At 32.3% G+C, this 24,309-nt stretch overlaps 2 protein-coding genes, 1 long non-coding RNA gene and 1 pseudogene across 3 annotated transcripts; 2 read left to right on the forward strand and 2 right to left on the reverse strand.

The window, feature by feature from the left end:
* Positions 1-379: 379 nt before the first annotated feature.
* Positions 380-4,434, reverse strand: LOC106449235 (protein SPEAR1-like). Its single transcript, XM_013891025.3, has 5 exons — positions 3,711-4,434; positions 2,382-2,501; positions 1,140-1,180; positions 961-1,036; positions 380-690 (listed from the first exon to the last, which is right to left on the reverse strand). Exons 1-5 carry the CDS (start codon positions 3,939-3,941, stop codon positions 586-588), a joined length of 573 nt encoding a protein of 190 aa, XP_013746479.1. The 5' UTR covers positions 3,942-4,434; the 3' UTR covers positions 380-585.
* Positions 4,435-7,090: 2,656 nt separating this feature from the next.
* LOC125593380 lies at positions 7,091-11,449 on the reverse strand (annotated as a pseudogene).
* A 2,551-nt stretch (positions 11,450-14,000) lies between these two features.
* LOC106449237 lies at positions 14,001-15,821 on the forward strand. Its single transcript, XR_001289108.3, has 4 exons — positions 14,001-15,028; positions 15,103-15,227; positions 15,352-15,431; positions 15,510-15,821. It is a non-coding gene; the product is annotated as an uncharacterized LOC106449237 (long non-coding RNA).
* Positions 15,822-18,520: 2,699 nt separating this feature from the next.
* Positions 18,521-24,276, forward strand: LOC106449238 (Fanconi anemia group J protein homolog). The gene is made up of 24 exons (XM_013891026.3): positions 18,521-19,208; positions 19,274-19,349; positions 19,430-19,494; positions 19,588-19,635; positions 19,712-19,803; positions 19,885-20,029; positions 20,129-20,190; positions 20,269-20,342; positions 20,419-20,489; positions 20,586-20,673; positions 20,752-20,818; positions 20,911-21,006; positions 21,098-21,206; positions 21,343-21,436; positions 21,558-21,641; positions 21,718-21,874; positions 21,942-22,099; positions 22,176-22,220; positions 22,301-22,329; positions 22,398-22,519; positions 22,598-22,645; positions 22,747-22,871; positions 22,953-23,594; positions 23,671-24,276. Exons 1-24 carry the CDS (start codon positions 18,811-18,813, stop codon positions 23,749-23,751), a joined length of 2,976 nt encoding a protein of 991 aa, XP_013746480.1. The 5' UTR covers positions 18,521-18,810; the 3' UTR covers positions 23,752-24,276.
* The last annotated feature ends 33 nt before the right edge of the window (positions 24,277-24,309 follow it).

Genomic DNA, 24,309 nt, shown 5'->3' on the forward strand with positions numbered 1-24,309 from the left:
CAACGGTCACATTGTTCGTCGGAAATTCATCGGAAAATTCCGTCGGAATTCCGACGACTTTACTGTTAATCGGAATGTCGTCGGAAATTCGTCGGAATATACCGACGAACTTCCGACGACTACAACGGTTACATTTTTTATCGGAATGTCATCGAAAAATCGTCGGAAAATTCCGACGACCCTTGTTTCGTCGGAATTCCGTCGGAAATGGCCGACGGAATTCCGACGACTTCAATTTTTCGGATTTGGTCGGAAATTGGTCGGTAATCCGTCACAAATGTCCGACGACATTGATGTCCGTCGGAACCTTCGTCGGAATTCGGCGTGTTTTCTTGTAGTGCATATACAGTTTATAATCTAATTTTTATGCTCCTTCAAGTTTACAAACGATTCTTTAAAGCCTTTTCTACTGAACGGTCAAATCATCCCTAAGAAGAAAATAAACTAGATACCTCCAAACCGAATATATTCAGCTGTTGTTGCTTCGATTTTATTTTCAGCAAAACAACAGAGAATATATAAAAAGGCATAATCACAATGCGAGACTTGTTTCCAATTTCATGATAGGCAAACTATTACAAATGATTAGAGTGACAATCTCAACTCCAAATCTAGCTCTTGATTGTCATTCGATCCCGAGTTTTGGTTTCCTGATCCCAACGATTTACTTCGCCTTGTAAAACATGGATCCTATTTCAAGACAAAACAAAAAAAAACATTAGATTAGATCTCTTAGCTACAAATCGACCAGAGCTGTAACACTTTAACAAGGTTATTTCACCAACATTTAACCATGACGTAACTGCATTGAACCATGGCTACACTAAACTAGAATAAACCAAAAAATAATTTGAATAAAACCAAAATATTGAGTGAAACGAAAGTATATAATACTACACAGACTAATAATCATGTGATCAAATGAAAATGTTATTATGTGTGATGGTATAGAATAAGAACCTCGTTCAATATATGTCTGGTGGTGTTTGGTTCCAAATAATGGTGGCTCTCTAAGATGCCGTAGCTTGGGTTCCAACTGTTTTGAACAAAACATAAAGGTCATTAATATTTAGGACCAAACGAAATACTAACATATTCATAAACCTAAAATGGACAGTTGAAAGTGATTTTATATGTACCTCATGGTTGCTCTCTCGTATTGATCTCTATGTGCATCTATCTGCCAATAACAGAAGGAAAAAACAATTAGTAGTTGATATTTTTCCTTTCATTTTTTCACTTTGTTGTTTTATGATTACTTGAAAAGAGTGTTGTTATAGATGGAAACATGATTGACCTAATCTTGTTGAAGATTTCATATCTTAAGGCGTGATATTTGATTTGAGGATTTTTAACGTTAAAACCCCTCAACTAAGTTTGTTTTGGGTAAAAACCCACAGACTAAGTATTTAACGGAAAAACCCATAAACTAACTTTATTTAATGAATTAAACCCTAGCATGTCATAATTACCATTACTACCGGTAAATCTTTAAATTAGGGGTTTCTACATTAAGTAAACATAGTTGAGGAGTTTTATCATTAAAAATAAAAAAAAATTCAAAATTTTATAATATTATCTAAAAATTAGTAACTTAAATTTTCAAAATTAGCATTTTTTAAATTTTTTTGTAAATATATGAGTTTGATGTGTTTTTAACATCAGCATTATATATGTATAAATAAAAAATGTAAACCCTATAAAATATAATAAAAATTCTCTAAAGATTTATTACTACATTTTTATTAGATAAGATATCATTTTTATTATATTTTCTTCTTTTTTACATTTTTAGTCTTTTAGTAATTTTATTAGAGGTATATCTTTAGATAATTTTTGTTATATTTTCTCTGTTTTAATTTTTTTTTTAATTTATACATATATAATGTTGATGTTAAAAACACATCAAATTCATATATTTACAAAAAAAAAAAACTTAAAATGATAATTTTGAAAATTTAAGTTACTAATTTTTAGATAATATTATAAAAAAAAATTTTATTATTTTTTTATTTTTAATGGTAAAACCCTTCAATTATGTTTACTTAATGTAGAAACCCCTAAGTAAAGATTTACCAATAGTATTGGTAATTATGACCTGATAGGGTTTAATTCATTAAATAAAGTTAGCTTGAGGATTTTTTCGTTAAATACTTAGTTTGAGAGTTTTTACTCAAAACAAACTCAGTTGAGGAGTTTTAACGTTAAAAATCTTTGATTCAAAAAGAAAGTAAATAAATAACTAGATCAAGTTAGAATAGGAATATAAAAAAGTTAGAGTAGGAATTTAAGTGATATTCTTCTTTATAAACACGCGCACACACAATATCATTATCAAGTATAAATCGCACACAAAGCGAGCATTAAGAGTATATATATACCATCATATTTGGATAGAGGCCATAAGATGGTGATGGTGATGGTGATGGTGATGGTGATACATATGTAAAGGATGGCGATGATGATGGTATGGATGCATATCCTTGCATCCTCACATTCTCCTACATTTACATTCGCATATGACGGTCTAATAATTAATATGCAAATTATACTTATGAAAGAGACTGAATCAAATAGACAAATAATACAAAATTATTACAAATATCACATATCATTTTCAAATCTACACTAATCACTTTAACCCTCACTTTTAATGAAGACCCTTGTACTTACGGTTAGAGTTAACTAATTTAGACTTAGGGTTTAGAGTTGAGGAGTGGGGTAAGGTTTTTGGGATATAAAATTTAGAATTCTAATAAATATATAAATAAATACTTAAAAGTATAAAAAAATTTAAAAATTAGTTTCAAACATAATTTTCGATTTTCAAAAAGAAAATTAGAAAAAATAAAAAAAAATCAAAAAAAAATTCAAAAAAAAAAATTTATAAAAAAAAAATTTATAAAAAAGTTCGAATTTGAAAAAGTATAATTCGAAAACATAAAATTTTTTTATAATTTGAATAATAATTTATTATATATAAAAAACAAGAGTATATGAGTTTTTTATCACTTAACAAAGAAGCTATTTTTGAAAATGTCCCTTTAGTGATGGTAAAAATAAAAATTGGTACCATGAAAGTGGTAAACATGAAATTTCCCCTTCATTTATAACATCTAATTTTCTTTAAGTATATCTTAAGGACTCTATCTTAAGAAATGAGAGGAGTGCCCTCGAGAACTCAACGACCTAGAATAATAACTTATATGAAATCTATTTCATTTCAACTGAGTAATCTTCAATAGTAGATACATAGACAAATTCTTTTCTCGTTTAAGTCAAAGAAAAAAACAATTTATACGACTATATTTACGTATAATCGTTAGATATAGTAAATTATAGATAATTGATTTTTTAACTTGGAAAAATGATTTTTGGCCAGATCGAGCATGATTTTTTGTAAAGATGTATACGTTTTGTAATCTTTGTGTTAGTTGTAATTATTTAGGTGAAATCTAAAGAAATTATTACATACGACAAGAAGAGAAATTAAAATCCTTTTAGATTTCATACAATTAACCATAATCAGACCTCTGAAGTTCACGGGACACTGAATCAAAGCTCGGATTCCTATAATAGATCCGATAGAAGAATGCGATGAACACAAAAGGGTCACCACACGTACGATGATCACCACTATGTTTAACATGCCCCGATCAACACTGACGAGATTATATAGTTAATGCATGTATATATATGTAAAATGTTACCTGAGGATACAAAGAAGAACTGTAATTGTCGAAGCTGTTGCAACTCATCTCGCTGTGTAATCTAATTTTCTCCAGCTGTGCAACTCCGAGACCTCTCTGTGGCTGCTTTGGCTTCTCGGAACCATTCTTCTTCCCTCTTCTCGTCGCCGGGGATGAAGAAGACGATGTTGGAGACGATGAAGACGGCGAAGATCCTCTCATGTTTGGTTTACCAAAGAAACTACTTCCCATGTTTCTTTGATCAGAATTAATTTTTAATATCCGGTGTTGAAATACACCGGAAAATCAAGAATTGGAGAGAGAAAGTCTTCTCTAGAGAGAGAGATTGATTTTTCTTGTTATGGTTGGCTTTGAGCTAAGGAATCCGAGAGATCTCTTTCATGGTGAATTAGTGATCTCCTTTTTATAAGCCTTTAGTAACTAATATTTATTTTATGTTTTTATTTAAAAACATTTAGTATAACTAAAACGCATCGCTGGATCAGATTTCAATAGATACGCCACGCACACAAATACATTACGTTACATATATAGATTTTGTTCTCTTAATTATTTTGATATTCCAACTCTCAATTATTTTACTTTTCAATTAATTAATATGCAGTTTTATTAATTAGAATGATTGTGCAATAAAATACTATAAATAATTAGCTTAAGCATTCTTAAATATTTCTTGCTTTGAATGTGTTCCAACGAAGAAGACTTCGACATTAATTATATGATACTAGACCCGGCCCGTCCTACGGGCGGAAAGTTATAATAAAAGTGATTTTATAATAATTTATGAAGTAATTTAAAATTATGATAGATTAAAAAATATTATAAACGAAAAAATAATGAAAGACTTATGAGATCATTATAATTATTTTTTTTGTTTTGAATTATAATGACAATAAATTTTACTATTCTCTGATAAATTACATTATATTTTTAATATGTATTTTAATTCAAATGTTTTGTTTTATAATATTCTTAATTAAACTAACTTATTTAAGGTTTTTTTTTTTGCGAATATGACTCAAAACTTGAAGTCATTCCTAAAGTAATTCATGCTTCTTTTTTTTTTGTGATGTAATTGTATATTCCGTTTGTATGTATGTTTTGTAAAATTTTGTTAAGAGAAGTATATAATAATGTTTATGGTTTTGAGAATTTTAGGGTGTCGACGGATTATTTATGTTAAGATTAGTTATATTTGAGTTAAAATGTTTTAATGAGGGGGTTCATTGAATGATTTAATGTGATAGTCAATGAGGATGCATGAATCCAACCGATTTCCATAACAGTTCCAAAATTCAACCAAGGGTAGAAGAAGTGGAATCGAACAGCCAAATACGACGCCTTCCAACTGACCTTGATCGGAATTCAGCGTGGCCGGTGCAGCAAATCTTCATTGGCCGTAGGTTTGAATCGGAGTTGTTAAAACGCAGCAGATCTGTCTTTCGTTCGTCGACATTATTTTTGGAGAAGAAGCCGTCTCATGTGGGACTCCCTCATGTGTTACCTTAGAGCCCAGAAACCCAATTATGTTAAGCACAAAACACTGATCTGAAATATTTATTAACAAAAAGAGAAAAACCCATTAATAATTGTGATTAAGTGAAACGGTGAGTATCATCCACCCAGACACGTGTCGGCCTGTCAGGAACCGACTTTATGACGTGGCGCAACAGGAGTGAGGCGAACATATTTTTATATATATAGACTAGGGGTGGTCCGCCCTACGGGCGGGAAGTTATGATAAAAACTATTTTATATGAATTTATATTAATTTTATGAAGTATTTAAAATCATTATAGATTGAAAACGATATTATAGACAAATAACAAATAAAAAAATCTGAGATCATATTGTTGTTTATAATAAATATTTTTAGTGTGAATTAAAATGATAGTAAACTTCATATTCTCTATTCTGTAGAAAATATAAAATTAGCAAAAACTAATTCAGAAAATGTAATAATACATTATATATATTATTTATATTTCAATTTTACATATAAAATATAAAGTTTAAATAAATAATACTAAATTTATTTCAAGAATATTTACCTTTTAAAACATTTTTACACAAATGATTTATTTCATGATAATGAATTAGTCTATCTCCAGGCTAAATCATTTAAAATATAATATAATTTGATAAAATAAGTAAACCTCAACGTTAAAATACTATATATATAGTTTATTAATATCATAAATAATAGTTAATATTTTCTAATTTAACAGGAAAAAGATGTTTTAGAATATAATTGTTGCAGATCATAATTATATATGGAATGAAATATTAAAGAAACTTTAGTGTTTTACTGATTATGTTTTGTAACTTATTATAACTTTTGTTGAACGCTATTTAGTAACAAAATTATTTGTTAGGAATTTTTCTCATGATATTTTAAAACAATATTTAAAATAGTATTTTATAAAGTAATGAAATAGTATACTTCTATAGCAAATTTTTACTTTGGTTACACACCACTTCATATCAAATAATTTATTGGATGAAGTTAGAGTGAAGCAAAACATAACTAAAAAATGAAAAATTAAGAAAATATTTAGTTTATTCTCAATTGAAAGTGATTTTAATATATATTCATCATTTGTTTTTGTTATTATTATTTAAAATTATAGGTTTATCTCACTAATAAGAAAATTTTCATTTTTATTCATGTTATTATTTTACATTCCAAGTTGCTGAGCATAACATTCATCATACTCAAGAAGCTCTCTCACACCTAAAACCAGTTCTATGTTTGTAATGTTCTTACCTTTTTGTCTCAGAAAGTATGATATATACCTCGCTGAATGCTCCATAGGCATGTTCCTTGTGTGTACTCTAAAGTTTTATCAGTCTGGCATCCACTATGCTACGTACACTTCTCTTTCTTTCTCAGTGCTTGCTTCCTAAACCTTGGCCTTCACTTTCTTACATATTCATTATCTATCCTTCACTTTTGGTGATGCATCTTCACTTTTGGTTAATAAAAATAACCGCCTCAAAATAAATTAAAAATCGTGATAATGAATGTTTCCATTAAAAATCGTGATAGTGAATATGTCCATAATCCATATAGATCAAAATAGTGATCGTTACTTCTGTTCGGTGGAGAAATTATGGGATAGCTTAGTTTTTATGTAAATGTGAGCATGTAATATTTTTTTTAACTCCACCGTAAAAGCATATCTTTTGATACAGTGATGGAAGTTGATAGAACTATTTGGTTCGGCGTCTGTTTGTAAGTTATAACAAACACTATTGTCAAGACATCGGAGAAATCCATATGCATAATAAACCAACTATTTTGTGGCTTAAAAGTTCAAGGAAAAAAAATATTCAGAGGCTCCATATATGAAATGTGATACAATATGAAGCTCGACTTCAAAAGATTGAAGAGAAAGAACGGAGATGACACTCGAAGAGATTAAGCCATTGGAGCCACAAAAACAGAGAGAGACCAATTAAAAAAAAATTTCTGCGATTGAACTTCGAAACTCCCAACTCAATTCGCAACAAATTCCACATATGATAAGAGTACGTAACTATAAAAAAAAAAGCAAAACACAAAACTAAACAACATTAGTATTGAGACGTTCCAGACATTAAGGGAAAACAATTCCAAAAGAACCAGCTTAGTCGACTTCTTCAATCTTGGGACCAGCAGCAGGAGGAGCTTCATCATCAGTAGGACCACCTGCTTCACCACCAGTTCCTTGATACATCTTTGCTATGATCGGGTTGCACACACTCTCCAGCTCTTTCATCTTGTCTTCAAACTCGTCGCCAACTGGTTACCACAAAGCCCTTGGGTTGCTTCCTCAACCCAATCCTCAATCTTCTTCTTGTCTGCAGCAGGAAGCTTCTCACCTATCTTGTCATCACGGATGGTGTTTCTCATGTTGTAAGCATAGTTCTCAAGAGCATTCTTGGCTTTGACCTTCTTCTTGTACTCCTCATCCTCAGACTTGTACTTCTCAGCCTCTTGGACCATTTCTCGATCTCGTCTTTCTTACAGCCTCGGGTTTCAGCATACCTGTCGTGCGGGTATATAACAATTCTATTATCTTTGAGACTGATCATCCACTGACGACACGTTGAAATAGGGACAGATAGAAGGCAGAAACACGCCTGTTTAAAAACAGAGGTGAACTCCTAAACAAAGTTTATTCAAAATTAATTGTTTTTGAGAAAGTTAGTTTAATGTGAAGCGACTGAAACTTTCTCTGAAGCCTTTAAAAATGGTGAAATCCTTCCACAGACACTCACCAGTCACTGTGAGATAAGAAAAATAAGAAGAAGAACTATGAATTACTAAGATTATGCACGCTATGCGTATCTAACAAAAGCCATCCAATAAAAACCAAAAACAAAACCCATCCAAAATCCTCGCATAGCACTCACCAACATCTAAACCGTTGGCCGCTTCTTGAGAAAACGATGACGACGAATCACTGATATATCCACCGCTTGTGCAGGCGGAAGCTTAATCGACGACTTGAAACCACCGGCATTCTTGGGAGTTAGCTTTGTTAGTTGCTGAGTTGTTAGTTGTAGAAACTCATCGTCGCCACCGCCGAGATGAAGCGATTCAAGCCATGTTGCTTCTGGGAACAGCCTAACCCCACCGGATCAAGATCTGAATGCTCCGGTAAGATCCATCAACATAACAATTCCGAACAACAACACCGGAAACTTAAAATCTCAAAGAAACTCTCGAATTAGAGCGGAATACAGAAACTTTTGGAATCCTGCGAATGATTCTCAAGGGATAGGGCTTGACTGTTTTATAGGTGGAGCTTGGAAGAGGGATAAGACTCATTCAATGGAACTGGTAACGTATGTTAGGACATGAATCCAGAACGAAACGACTCCAGAGGAATCGTCATAGACGCAACCATCAGTCACGAAGACGATACATAACAGGCCAACCTTCTAGCGTATCAAGCCGAAGTACAAATCTCTTTCGCATTCGAGCCGGTATTCTTCAATTTGGCGGCGACCATATGCTCGTGAGGTAACGAACTGAGGCAAGCAATGTAAGTTAGCAGAAATAGATTAAAAAAAACGGGAGATGGAGATCCAATCGAACCAATGTAAAGAATCAATCTCATGGTCGATGATGATTGATTTATATAGCTAGTTTGGGAGAGGGGAGAAGTTGAAGAGAGTTGAATACTTTAAGTTCCTTAATTTTAGAGCGCAATAATGGAGGAAGATGGGTGATGTTGGAGATGTGTAACGAAGGTGACGATTTGTTAACCGAAGTAAGTTTGACAGAGATCTCGAAGAGTCGAAGACGATGACTATTGTATCTGACGTGTCTACACCATAGAGCTCCTATTTCCACTATGTCATCGTACGTGTCCTCACAGGAGAGAAACAATCTCTTATATATATATAAAGATACTACAAAATTGGGTGCTAATCGAGGAACTCAAAATAACTACTACCCCTGTTTTAGAAGATGTATGTTTTATGTTTTCCGCAGTTATTAAAAAAATATTTCAGATTTTAGTCACTAATGCATGATTTTCAGTAATCAAATATTTTTCACAATTTTTAACCAATAAAATTTTAATAAACACAATTATGTTTTTTGAAGTTTACAATTTGCAATTAATTTATGCATTGCAAATGTAAAAGGTGTATCTTTTTGAAACAATTTTTTTCTAAAATATGGAGTTTTTTGTAACAGATTGGAATATATAAATAAAACTAACTAAACACTATAACTAAATATTATCTTTATATCGGCCCAACCCTAATTGAGGATTTATAAATAAAAAAATTAATTTTAATTTTGTTTGTTAATTTTGTATTCTCGACAAAATGGCAAAATACTAGCTAAAACAGTACAAAATTTTCAAAAAAGTTTATGTGACTGAAATATATCCGTTTCAAAGAGCAAAAGAAAAACATCCTGTCAAATTTTGTAAATTAATTATCAATAAAATAAATATGCATAAGACTTTGAATTACTAGATCATAATAACATCCATATATATATACATATTCATGTTTCCATCACTAAGATTTTATCAATATTATTTTTATTAATTACAATTTTAATAAATTTTTGTTTTTCACTATTGACTTTTCATATTAATATCTAAAATTATAAAATAAAAATTTAAATAAGAAAAATATATTATTATTTCATGTATTTTAGTGAATTATATAATTAAATTTTGAAATTTTTATTAGAGAATTAAATGCATATATAATTTTTGATTAAAAATTAAATAAAATGACAATATTTTATACTTCAGATAAAATCCGAATAAATGTAATTTTAGTATAATATACAAACTTTTATCTACAATTTAAAATATGAATCGAAATTGGACAGATTCGAATTAAACATCTCTAGATCTTATAGCAAGAAGTAGCGCTAACAGAAACTAAGTCTCGGTTGTAAAGAAAAAAAAAATCTTGAAAAGATTATTAAGAAATCAAAAGTGATTCTTATTTATTTTTTCTCATTTTAGAAATGCAAAGAAAATAATTATTAACTATAAAATAATTATGTAATGTTAAATAGAATAATTTCACTTATTAATGACATAATATTTTATTAGATTTATTTATATGTGTAGATTTAATAATTCATCTTTAATTAGTAGTTTCAAGAAAAATCATAAGCAATTTTTTTTTTACTACTTCACAAATATTTTAGGTCAAACTTGTAGGAATTCACTTACGGGAAGCAAAAAAAAATTAAAGGTTATGGTTAAAGTAAATATAATGGTTAATGATGGAATTTTGAAAAGTAGTAAATCAAACTAGTATTTGATAACTTTACGCTTATGTGGTATATGGAACATGTGTTTACCAATTACATGAACAAACTTTCCAAATTCAAATTTGCAGCAATATTGGAATCTGATGTTACCATCTATCGTTGAGCTGTTTTATGCATGATTTGATTGTGGCTTATCATTTTTTCATATTCTAATTTTATTTTATACAGTATGTTTTTATTTGCTTTGTCACCCAGTCTGTAATGCAAATGCAAGACTGACCAAGTCCCATTACCATTTAAAAATCATAATTGTTCTGAAACGATTTATTCTTGCGGCAGAAAAGAGAGAGAAAAACCAAGTGATGAGCACAATTTAATTTATATATTCATCAACAAGCAAGGAAATTCCTTTTCTAATATTTTAAAATTGTCCCATGAAATCGCAAACCTCTGATCAAATCTTGATATTCTTTAATATTTAACACATCTGAACATTTAAATTTCTTACAAAACAGATAATATATTCGCTTATTTAGTTTATTCATCGATGTAAAAGACGATGTTTTGCTCTATATATTGTGGATATGCCTTTCTGAGTTTTGAGCACTAACAGAAAATCAATATAGAGTGAATAAAACGTTATTTTAATAATACGTATATAAGCAAAACACACAATATTTAGTTGATCAAAAATGGTTTTCTCCATCATTCAATATATTTACAAATTGATTTATCTGTCATTAAAACGTGTGTTTTCCATAGTAAGTTAAGTTAAAAAGATTTTTTTGATTAATACATAGCTACTAACCCATGTCGTATTTTTGGTTTGTTTAAGAGCATGCCAGAAACACATTACTACCATGGTGCCACCATGTATACGCGCATTCATTGAGGTAAAAAAATTTGTATCCCAGGTTGTACCCTCAGCAATAATCATTATATCAATCGTTTTGCAACTCTTACAGTCCTACTATTTAGAGCTACATTTTTCTTTTCAAGGTCTATTAATCAATTGTCAACTAAATTAAGAGTAATTGGAAATGAGTGAATGTTAAACCTCTAGCCTAGGTCTTTTAGTTGACTTATCAATGCTACTTTTTTTTACTTATCAATGCTACGTTCAGTAACGATCGAAAGAAAAATAATACAGCTTGTCTGGCTACAATTTTTTATCCATATAATGTTCAAACTCGTGAATAATGTGAACCTCGAACATGTCTTAGCCTTAATTAGTTTCGAGGGAAGACGAGTATTATAATAATGTAGCAACGAGGTGTCACTTTTGAATAGACCACTAACTACATGACACTTGTTAGTTCATATGCCGACGATGAATATTTTTCATGTGCGTGACCCTGACTTTAAAAGAAAAATTAACACAAGGGCTGACATATAATTCGATAACCTGAAATATGATTAATGTTTAAGTTTATATAAAATAATTTTCTCATGTACATCGAATTCCCATTAAAAGGTCCTGCGAAAAAGCATATTTTCAGGGTTGCAAAAAATTATGCATATGTAAATGCGAACCATTTAATGGAATGGTTAATTTACAAGAATATGTACATATATACATACATATATTGTACATATACGCATATGATTAAAAATTTATGAACTGAACGATTGAAATAACTTAAAGACAGAGAAGTGCATCACAACAGGGGATCCCCTGTACTATATTTGCAAAGTGATTTTGCCACATGTCCTTTCTACAATCAATTTTACAAAACAAATATGACATGACTACTGAAATTGATGACATGGTTTCCGAAAAAATATGACATGGATAATTTCATTTAATATTAATTTATATTTTTGGCAAACTTATTAGAATATGGTAAAAATTCATATATTACATTTAATATTGATATGTCCTTTTTGGTAAACTTTTTTTAAATATGGTAATAGATCATACATCATCTATAAAATAAATATATTCATATATAACATTTCAAATTTTAAAATATTATTATTTTTGTATAATTATACAATTTGTATTACTGAAGTTTTCAAAAATTTCTACAATTTTTTAAAAATTTAAATATCTAATCATAAGATCATTAGTTTTTTATATACCTACAAATTTTATAAATATTGTTAGGCTAATTTTTTGATAATTATACAATGTTATATTATTTTTATTAGTTTTATACAAATTGATTTAATATATATCAAATCTATATTAAATATTAGTAAAAAAATAGTAAAATCCCCTATACTATATTTGCAAAGTGATTTTGCCACATGTCCTTTATACAATCAATTTTACAAAACAAATATGACATGGCTACTGAAATTGATGACATGACTTCCGAAAAAATATGACATAGATAATTTCATTTAATATTAATTTATATTTTTGGCAAACTTATTAGAATATGGTAAAAATTCATATATTACATTTAATATTGATATGTCCTTTTGGTAAACTTTTTTTAAATATGGTAATAGATCATACATCATCTATAAAATAAATATATTCATATATAACATTTCAAATTTTAAAATATTATTATTTTTGTATAATTATACAATTTGTATTACTGAAGCTTTCAAAAATTTCTACAATTTTTTAAAAATTTAAATATCTAATCATAAGATCATTAGTTTTTTATATACCTACAAATTTTATAAATATTGTTAGGCTAATTTTTTGATAATTATACAATGTTATATTATTTTTATTAGTTTTATACAAATTGATTTAATATATATCAAATCTATATTAAATATTAGTAAAAAAATAGTAAAATCTATAATATTTAATAAAATTTATTTATAAATATAAGTTAGATTTAAAAAATTTCTTACTGCACATGCACATGGTGCAGGAAAACACCTAGTTATGTTGAGATTAGAAGTGATTTGATGAGTAATTAAGAGAGGATAACACCAAAAAAGACAGAGCATATAGTGGAGAGAGTATGAGATTTATTAAAAATTAATTAATTATGAAATAATATCTACTGTAGATTGTGTGCACATGCATTTCCCCTACTGCATTATAGCACCCTCTGTCTAGTTCTTCTCTATCTTTACTCGTATATGATTTAATATTACACAAATTATTGATCTGTTAAGGATTTTATTTTAAATCATTTTTATCGAATCAAATCACTTTGATCCTGCTACTTACCTCGACAGCCAATCAGACCTAAAATTCCCATTATATTAATTACTAAAATAGTTAATTACTCACTCCCTTTCAGATTACTTATTGTTTTAGACTTCGGCACATAGATTAAGAAAAATATTTAATTTTGTATATTTACTAGATAAAAACATCATTACTAATACGCCTAACCACATTTCAACCAACAAAAAAATAGATTAAAATATAAAATCAATAAATTTTGCATTGAAATTTATAAAACGACACTTAGTTTGAAACAAAAATTTTACCCTACAACGACAAATTAATAATCTGAAACGGAGAGAGTATATTGTAGTTTATTTTATAACTCTTAGTATAAGTTAAGCTTAGAAATGTACATAGCATAATACCCCGTTGGATATATTAAAATTTATAGACTTTATGCTGACATATTTTTGTGTTATGTAAAAACTAATTCAATTATTTCTTAAACTAATATATCATATATAAAAAGTATGCTAGTGTTGTTTAAAAGATGGGAAAATATGCTAGCGTTTCATTATTTATTACATCATATTTTTTGTACAACACTAAATTTGATTGATAAAAAGATAAACCGAATTGATCTATATGTAGCATTAAACAGTAGATCTCTTGAAATATGTAATTTTTAAGAATAAGAAACAGTATCTGTAAAATTAAAATTTTAAAGGTGTCCACGTCATCTCATGCTGTGGGTCCCACTCAGAAAAAAAAATGTTGTAATGGGTCGCGTTACGTATGGGTTGCGTTACGTATGGGCTGCGTTTTAATGAGTGTCGTGTGTAGAGATGGGTTTTGTGGGTTGAATTGAAGGAGTCGTAATTTTTCCTCTCATGTGTTTTCTATGTAAAGCCCATGTGGTGCCTGCATTGCTTCAGACAGATCAAGAAAATTCAACTTTCTCCTTTGTCTTTTCAATAAACGCCTTCTCCGTTCGTAATCTTCCTCTCTAAAGGAAGCTCTACAGTTTCACTTCTTCACTTCAAAAATATCTCAAACATAGATGCACTCCAAAATACAGAGAAACCTTTCGATTTACCAAATCAATTACTCCCATTCAGCCTCTACAGCTACCCATCTTTACAATGGTTCCCATTCATAACCCCACCCAATAATCTCATTATATAGGATAAATTATCACAATAAAAAAACTTATCGATTTCTCTCAGAAGGTTACCTTATACAATATCATCGATTATGTCTCTCTTTGCTGCTCCGGTTGCTCAAGACGACGCCCGCCACTCAACATTCGACTCAACATTCGACTCATCCTTTAACTATTAAAATTGTTTTGATTCGATTATACGGATCCTCATTTTTCACGTTTTCTGCTTTTACTTTCAGAATGCACTCATCCATGGCTTCGTCCCCGTTCGTCGTGCCAATCACCAACCCTACAGCCAGGTCCCACGTTATGATCTGTCTCCTCATTGATCGGTAAAGAAACAACTGAAAACAAATATTTCTCAACCATGCATTTTAGCCCACCTTATAAGATTTTTTAATTGCAGTGGTGTGACGGCCTTCTTGAATTTGACGGGAGAACGCTGCATCTATGTTTAGGTCTATCTTGAATCCCAGGGTAACATACACTCTGCAATGTTGGTCACCACAACCAAACCACAGCTGTTTGGAGGTCAAGTCATCTCTTTCTGCGTCGTAAAAATATATAAATTGTTCATAATTTGAGCCACCTGCATGAGTTCATGTTCTTTAAATTACACTATTATAATCAAATTGTTCACATTGGCCTATTTCAGTAGGTTCGTCTCAGCTCGACGGCAGCCACCAATTATTACTTCGATACAAACACTACCCCCGTTGAAGAATCCATAAGAAGGTAACAACACAAACACTTTAACATCCGATCACATGATTTAATTAACGAGAAAAATTCAAACAACCTGCCTCATTGCAGCTTGAGAATTGCAGAAGATTACCATTTTACATGTGTTCAGACAAGCGAGCCCATTCAAAACACAAATCTAGGAGATGACATTGAAGCTGGACACCTCCCACCTTCTTCTAGCGATTAAACTAATGAGGAGGATGCAAAAATAAAGACAACATCTCCGTCAATTGTTGTTGGAAGACACACATCAGCTGCAACTCTAATTTATTGTTTCATAACAAAGCTTTATTACTAATATGCTATATTTTAAATAATGGGTTTTTTTATGTTTTAAAAATCTTTCTACGAGAAAAATGAAAATATATATGATTCCAAACATATCTCCACCTGAATTTCATATACAAAGATAAGTTAAAAGTGTTGTGCAACATTAGCGAAATGAAAAATTATCGAACAAACACCAACAAATTAAAATAACAAAAGCATTACACAATATCGCTGAAAATAACATCCATTCCTTCAAATATCAACAGACATTATCGTCAACTCCAACAGTCGCAGAACTCAAACCATATCTCTCTGCAAGGACACAGTAAATTAATCAATCTTAAATTTCATTGTTTAAACCTTCGCCAAAAACAGAGTAAGCTACCAACTCTCACATATAAAGCTACACACGAACTTAATTTATCTACAACTCCCATTAAACAAAAAACTATCGAACACTGGCACCCCAAGCAATACCAGGGACTCTCCCGAGCTTCACACAGGCGGCAACTTCTTCTACAACTGTTCGCTCCTCTTTCTTATGAATTCAGATTACAGGCTCAGCGATAACTGCCCAATACTAAACTTTCCTTATGTCAAAAACTTTAATTCATTTTATACCCAACAGGCCCAAGTACTACAAATCCTCACACTAACTTTCAAATGATTTCTACATTTCTTTGATTTTTACATTGTGTCCCTACATTCGCAAAAAGTTTGATGTATATTCTTTGATTATATACAAAATAACAAAAAAAACACCAAACTTCTACTACTCACCTGCTAAAAGATTAGTCATAATCAAAGAATAATATACATTTTTACCACAACTCTTTACCTCAGCAAATACCTATAAGATAACAAATATTCACATGCAAACCAAAACTAGAAAGGACACCATCTTCATTTCCATTACATAACCCAACATTTCCATCAACGACCGCAGGGATTCCGCACCTAGTACATACAAAAGAAAAGAAAAGAAAAACTTTCTCTTAGCCCGATCACCTCTCTTCGCCGTCTAGGGTTTTCGACTTCATGTCTTTCATTTTTTTCCGGCGGTCGTGGCCGTCTCTTGTGCGACTGCCGGATTCGGGTTATGCTCCTTCGTGTGCTTGTTTGTGATGACACAAAGACCATACAATACCATAAAGACCAAACTTCCAACTCGAACACATAAAAGACACAGGTTTTGGACATAAAAAATCGTTTTGTGAATCCACAAAGACCGATCAATAACACAATTAAATGAAACAAACAAGTTCACTACACCAAACCAAATACATTTTTTAGAACACAATTACAATATCTTTTGACGTAATAGCACCATTAACCCAGCCACAATCATACATCCAACGACTAAACTCGCTTTTGCAATCTCTTGCTCAGTTCTCACATTGTTGCCTTCAAGTGCTTTTATCTCCTCTAATTATGCCTCATCAATCCACTTGAGTATATGCTCATCATTCTCTAGCTAAACAAAGTATTACACATACACAACAAAGCACTACTCATTCATCATAATCGAGTTAAAATTGACCTTTCTGAAACTAATCATGAAACTCAACAAAATTATCTTTCTTCGTTGCAGCATACACACATCGAAAGTATCTTCTGTAAGGATTGTGATTCGATTTTGACATCAAGGGGACGACGGATTTGCCACATCAACAATTCTACGGGACCTACAAATCTTCTTCGACGCCCATTAGATGATCCACAAGAAGCTCCCGACACGGTTTTGGAAGACCCAAACATTACTCCTCAATTACTCTCACTTTAGGAAATTTGAGGAGAAGAGAATCTAAATTGATAAATCGATTTTAGGGTCCTTGCTTCGATTTGGGATTTTAAACAGAGTGGGCCAATGGATCGGGTCAATATTGGGTTACTTTTTAGTTTCAAATCGGTTTCGGATTTCTGAGTTTGATAGTTTGGTCTCGCAATTGTACCAAAAATTGCCTTAACCAATACCGAATTAAGTTTCATGGAAATACATCTGGAATTTTTTTGGGATATACAGAATGAGCCAATAGTTTGGAAACGATACTTCTCATGGGAAAATAAATCGTCGATCCAAAAAAATGATGATATGTGGGCTGTTTTGCAGATGTACATGCTTGATTTTGCACATCGAGAGGGGTTTTGGAAGAAAAAAAGAAGAATGGTCAATATATACAGCATATAGAGTTTGTATATAATGTGTAATTGCAATCTATTACTGATATGTACGCTTGTGGCTGAGGCTTTGGCGGTAAAGGCTGCATTGACTGCGGCTCTCTCTTCCCACGTCAGAAGACTCCATGTCTACTCTGACTCTAAGGTCCTCATAATGCTCTTGAAGTCCCAAAACCAGAATGTAGTTCTGAAAAGTCTCCTCCATGATATCAGAATCTTGGCGCAATCTTTCGAATCTATCTTGTACTTTTTCATTCCGCGTTTAGCAAACAATGTGGCTGACTCCCTTGCTAAGTCAGCCGTGAACGTTCTTCGCTCCTCTGTTTTTGTAACTGCAACTGAGTAATTTCTTACTTTTAATTAAAGACTTTTCGATCAAAAAAAAGATAGAATAGAGGTACAATTGTATTTAAAATTACAACTAGACAGAATAATGTATATTCAATCACTACTAATTTCAGAGTTTTCGGTGCATATATAGAGAATGCAATTAATCAATTAAAAAAATGATCGAAGCTGTAATAACGAAAAAAGATTCGGCCATGGCCCAATATTTGCTTTCATATCTAACCAAAATTCTGTAAAAGTATTTAAATAGAAATATTAGTATAAAGTAGTTAAATATTTCAAATTTTTAAATACCTTATGGTAAAAATAAAAACATCTACGAATTTTCTTTTTCAAAAAAAATTATTGGGCCGTTAGCTTTATTAAGTTGGGCTGTTAGCTTTCTTAAGTTGGGGTGGCTTGTTAGCCTTAGTATATTTAGTCAGTGTGTTGCATTTGGGAAAGGCTATCAAACAATCTAACTCTTTTTCTCTCTCTATGTTCCTTCTTTCACACGATTCTTCTTTTCTTCTTCCTCTGTTCTCTTCTTCCATCTCAGTCACAAACCGCTGAGCATATCACAAAGCTTAGCACTATGGTTTCCCCAGCAAGCTTAAGCAAATCAGAAGAGAAAGAAACCCTAAACCCTAGAAACGTGTACCACATCGGAGGACTCCAAGTGAGATTCCCTTATCAGCCGTACGGAACACAGCTAGCTTTCATGAGCCGTGTCATATCTACGCTTGATAGAGCCCAGAGAGACGGTAGATGCCACGCGCTTCTCGAGTCCCCCACTGGCACTGGCAAAACTCTTTCATTGCTCTGCTCGGTTCTCGCTTGGCAACAGAGCTATGCATCGCGCTTTCCTAAAGGAAACTCGGCTCATAAAAGAAGTCATTTCACACCTGACGTCACACGACCACCCTCAACAGAACCTAGCAATGTGGTGGAAGTCGAAAAACCTCCAAGAGTTCCTACCATATTCTATGCTTCGTAAGCATTTCACATTGTTAGTTTTGTTGAATATATAAAGTTTATGTTTTGTGTTTGTGTCATAGACGAACGCATGCTCAGATCACTCAAGTCATTCGTGAGTATCGCAAAACTGCTTACAGAGTGCCCATGGCTGTATTGGTATGTCAATATTTAATCTTTTAACTAAGAAAAGTTGTCTGTTAATTGTGTTATCCTTCATCTTTGTTGAGAGTTACTAGGGTGCACGTAAACGTTCATGCACCAACCGTCGTGTACAGGGGAAACCTAATTTAGACGAGATATGGTAAAAAAATGTCATTCTCATTATTATTTTCAGCACAGATGCTCTCCGCTATCTAACATAACATGCATTCTCTTTTTTTTTTTTTTTTTGTAGCCGGTGTCTCATAAAAGATAGAAATAAACCAAAATGTCCCGAGTTCATGTAAGTTTAATCCTCAACTTATTTTCTTTTTCCCTCTTTGCTCCTCAAATCACGTTTCTTTTCGTTTAACATCCAGAGGCAAAGATGATATTGTAGCTCACCCATCACTTCAGCAAAATGAAGTTCATGATATTGAAGATCTTGTCAAAATTGGATATGCTGTTAGAGGTTATACGTTTGATTTTACAGTTCTTTATTATTATTATTTATTATTTCTTAAATCTCAAATATATAGTCTTCTCTTTTTAGGTTGTCCATACTTTGCTGCCTGGGACATGTATGAGAGGGCACAAATTGTTTTTTGCCCTTATTCCTATATAGTTGACCAACTCATTCGACAAGAAAAACTTGAAGACAAATTGAATGGGGCCATTATAATCTTTGACGAAGCACAGTAAGCGTCAAGTACATATATAATTAAGTTTTCAAATTTTTATTAGCAATGCTTGGTGGTGTTGATGGTTGTCTACTAAACACTTTTGTTTGTGTACAGCAATATGGAAGACATTGCTCGTGAAGCAGGCAGCATTGACTTGGGAGAAGAGACTCTTTTCAGTTACATGCTTACTCAAATCTATTACCAATGCATTTTTTTCACTGACATTTTACTTAACTACTCATGATGTCATGCAGAATTACAGAGTGAACTACAACTTCTAAGCCTGGCGATCCCAATGATATATCAACCCGTGTGTGATGCTATAGACGTAAAGTCATCCATCATCTTCAAGATAATAATATTCCTTTGATAGACTAAACTGAGAATTTTCTATGTATATTTAGGGATTGATAAGCTGGATTGGAAGCAGAAAGGACTCCCTAGCAAAACGTGATCCTCAACACTATTTCTCTAGGTAAGTAGGGTTTAAACTGCATTTATATTCATAGAGGTTAACTTTTAGTTTATATGAAATTTACTCAATTCATACATCATTTTTGCTATTTATCAGCTGGACCGGAGACAAAGCTTTAAGGGAGCTAGAGGAATCTAATATCACTCGAAAAGGCTTCCGGAAATTATCGAACTGCTTAATTGATGTAAGTCATTTCTTCTACGTTATCTTCCACATGCTTTTATACGAAGATTCAATGTGATGTTGTTCCTTATTCGTCAAGGCAATCGAAAGATCAATGAAAGAAATACGTCCTCATTTGAGTGGGATATTTGTCTCCACACTTCAAGGTTTTTTTTTCTTGTTACTTTTACTAAGCATCATCGATCTCTGTAATATATTATCTTTGAGGATGAGAGCTTATGGTACAATTATGATGCAGAGTTGTTAGTTACACTTGGATACTTCTTTTCAAGAGATGGAAGTCACAGTCACACCCTCGATTACGAACTGGGTTTACAACGCTTTATTAAAAGAGGTAACAAAGTGAATATTCTGTTTATCCGAATAATGTAAAAAATACAAAGATGTGTTCATTGTTGTTACTCTAGCTAATGGGATGCATGCAGGAGATTCTTCTGGGAAGTGGACACATACTTTGAGTTTGTGGTGCATGAATCCATCTGTTGTTTTCAAAGCCATAGTTGATCTTTCTTCATCCATTATTTTAACATCTGGGTAAGCAAGCAGCAGTATCTATTACTTTTTGCTAAGAATCATTTTCCAAGTAATAACTGTTTCTTTTTTGTTACCTCACTCTATAAGGTCTGGTTTAAAAACCACAATTGTCATCAAATATACAATCATATTGCAGGACTTTGTCACCAATGGACTCTTTCTCATCTGAACTTGGGATGCAGTTTGGCGCTTGTTTGGAGGCTCCACATGTGGTTGATGCTAATCAGCAGGTTCGTTCTGACTTAAAGAGAGATAAATATCCACTTAGTAGCATTAGTCTCCAGAACTGAATGTATGATTTTAACAGCCACGCTCTCTTCTCTTTTTTATCTTTTTTTTTTTTTTTTGCAGGTGTGGGCTGCTGGAATCTTCAGTGGTCCTAGTAATCAACCTCTAAATGCAAGTTATAAAACAAATGATGAATATCCGTTCCAGGTACTTGGGCATTTTTTTTAATCATTGTTAAATGGTTTTCTTCTTGTTCTCTGATTACCTTACTTTTGGTTTGAAGGATGCTCTAGGGAAATCATTGGAAGAGATTTGCTCTATTGTGCCAGGTGGCTCTCTCGTCTTCTTTCCAAGCTATAAGCTTATGGAAAAACTCTGTACGCGTTGGCGTGAAACTGGTCAATGGTCTCGGCTCCGCTTGGAAAAAGACATTTTTATTGGTGAGTAAAAAGAATGTTCCTACACTTTTGTTGTTGTTATTGAAAAATCTTAAATCCCTCTCCGCAGAGCCAAGAGGAGGAGCAACGGGGGAGTTTGAGAATGTCCTGAAGGGATATTATGATTGTATAGGCGGAAAAAATAGATTGATTGGAAGAAATAGGAGAGCAGGGACTCGAGTTGATTCCAAGAAAGGAGGAGCATTTCTTGCTGTATGTAGAGGAAAGGTTTGTGACGATCTTGTCATGGGTATATATAGTTTCTATCTTTCACATGTCGATTTTGAGTCTACACTTGTCACAGGTTTCTGAAGGGCTTGATTTTAGTGATGACAACGCCAGGGCTGTGGTATCCTTTCAACTTCAATAGAATGTTATTTAATAAATAAAGATTCTTATGCTGTTAAAACCTTGATGCTTTGCATTCAGATAATCGTTGGCATTCCATTTCCAAACTTGTAAGACTTCTGTTTTCTTTCCTCCTATAGAATCATTTTTCTTAACTGATCATTTTTTTTTTGTCCAGGCATGATGTCCTAGTCGGACTAAAGAGAAGTTATAATGATACGTACAAATCATCTAGAAACCTTCTTGGAGGGGGTGAATGGTATTGCCAACAAGCGTATCGTGCTTTAAATCAAGCAGCAGGTGTGTGATGTGATAACTTTGTCTTCTTTCATTTTTATTTATTTATTCCAATCTAACATGGTGTTTTCATCTGTATAGGGAGATGTATTCGGCATAGGTTTGATTATGGTGCCATCATATTTTTGGGTATCTATGAAGATTTTAATAATATATACAAATATGATGATTGTCAACGCTCCACTCTTTTTTTTTATTTCAATTCATTTCCTTGTGTTTGATTTGTCCAGATGAGAGATACAGACAACAAAGGAACAGAGTGTCTATTTCAAAGTGGCTAAGACAGTCTATCAAACTGTATGATAATTTTGAAGAATCTATGCAAGACTTGAAATCATTTTTTCCCAGTGCCAAGGTCTCATTTCCATTTCTTGAAAACTCTTTATTATTACATAAATCAATAAAATTGTTAAAAGCGAAAACTACATGCATGCAGGAGCATGTTGAAAGTAAGATGTTAAGCTACAAAGAAGTCATCGACCTTGAGTGTGTGGTCCAAACTGAGCCTGAAACATCTTTTGTGATCAATGGTAGTTCAGCATCCAGTCCATTTTCTTGCTCCAGTGGTTTGACTCTAGAACGAGGGGGGCCACCGAGTGTTAGTTCCCATGCTTTGAAGAGAAGAAAGTTTATCAGCTCTGCAGCCGTTATTGACCTTGAAAAAGAAAACAACCATGACATACTCACAAGGAGAATTGAGTTTGGATCTGACAGCAGCACTGAAACAAGAGCTAGAGTGCAGATATCTTGTTTGCTATGCAGAAGCCCTTTAGGTCACCCAGATAATAATGGCTCTTCATATCTAAATTGCTTGGTGACTCGGTCGTCCAAGAAGTATTTACTGTCTCTCCTGAAAGAAACATCAAGATCTGAAATGCCAACAAGCGTTTCAGTTATCGTGACACATTGCTCCTCGGTTGACCAGAGACTCTGCACAAAAGATGAGGGGATTTGGTGCGAGCAAGATGGATGTGTTTTCAACACCATCTTCTGCCCTTTCTGCAGTGTCCCAAACACGACGTGTCTCGGAGTGCAAATCATGGCTACTGATTCATCAAATGTCCACTTTCTCAGCAAAGTAAGCTTCAACTCCATTCATCCCCTCTTTTATGATTAGTTTGATTGGCTAATTTTACTTCTTCTTTTTTTTGCAGATATTGTTCTTTTCTGATCATCTAAATGTCATGGGTGATGCTGCAATCAAGGAAACGTTGTTGGAGCACAAAGTTACTTGATAGAGAAGCTGAAGCTGGGAAGAAGAGATCAAAACAGGTTCCGCGAACTCGGGATTTTGGTGTTGATGATACTCTCTACGGTTTCTTGAGTTGTCAAGGCAAACTGACCATGCATTACATTTTCTTGGTTCATCATAAGGAGGTGTGACCTATAATTCTGCCAATCTTTACTTATATTTTTCAGTGATTATGAGAAATTGATTCTCCCTAGATTCCATCTATCATTAAGAACAAGATCAGTTGGATAGTGTGTTAACTAGCAAGCAATACACTCCATCTTGTTTGCTTATATAAAACGGCATCCCTTCCAGATTGTGTAGAGCATATATTTGCATTCCAAGGGTTTTTGGATGGGAGCATTCTTTTTTATACATAGGAAATGCCCACCTTTTAGAGGCAAATTGACCACCTTATAACTTTGGGAGTTGCCTCAAAGAAACTCTCTTCTTCTTATCATTTATGAAATCAGAAGATTTTTACTTTTCTTTGGTGACAATATTAGTTTTTCATCTTCTTTATTATATGTTTTTTTGCATCAACATACACAAACTCAACTAA

This window comes from Brassica napus, chromosome C9, assembly GCF_020379485.1.
Source record: "Brassica napus cultivar Da-Ae chromosome C9, Da-Ae, whole genome shotgun sequence".
Lineage (NCBI taxonomy): Eukaryota > Viridiplantae > Streptophyta > Magnoliopsida > Brassicales > Brassicaceae > Brassica > Brassica napus.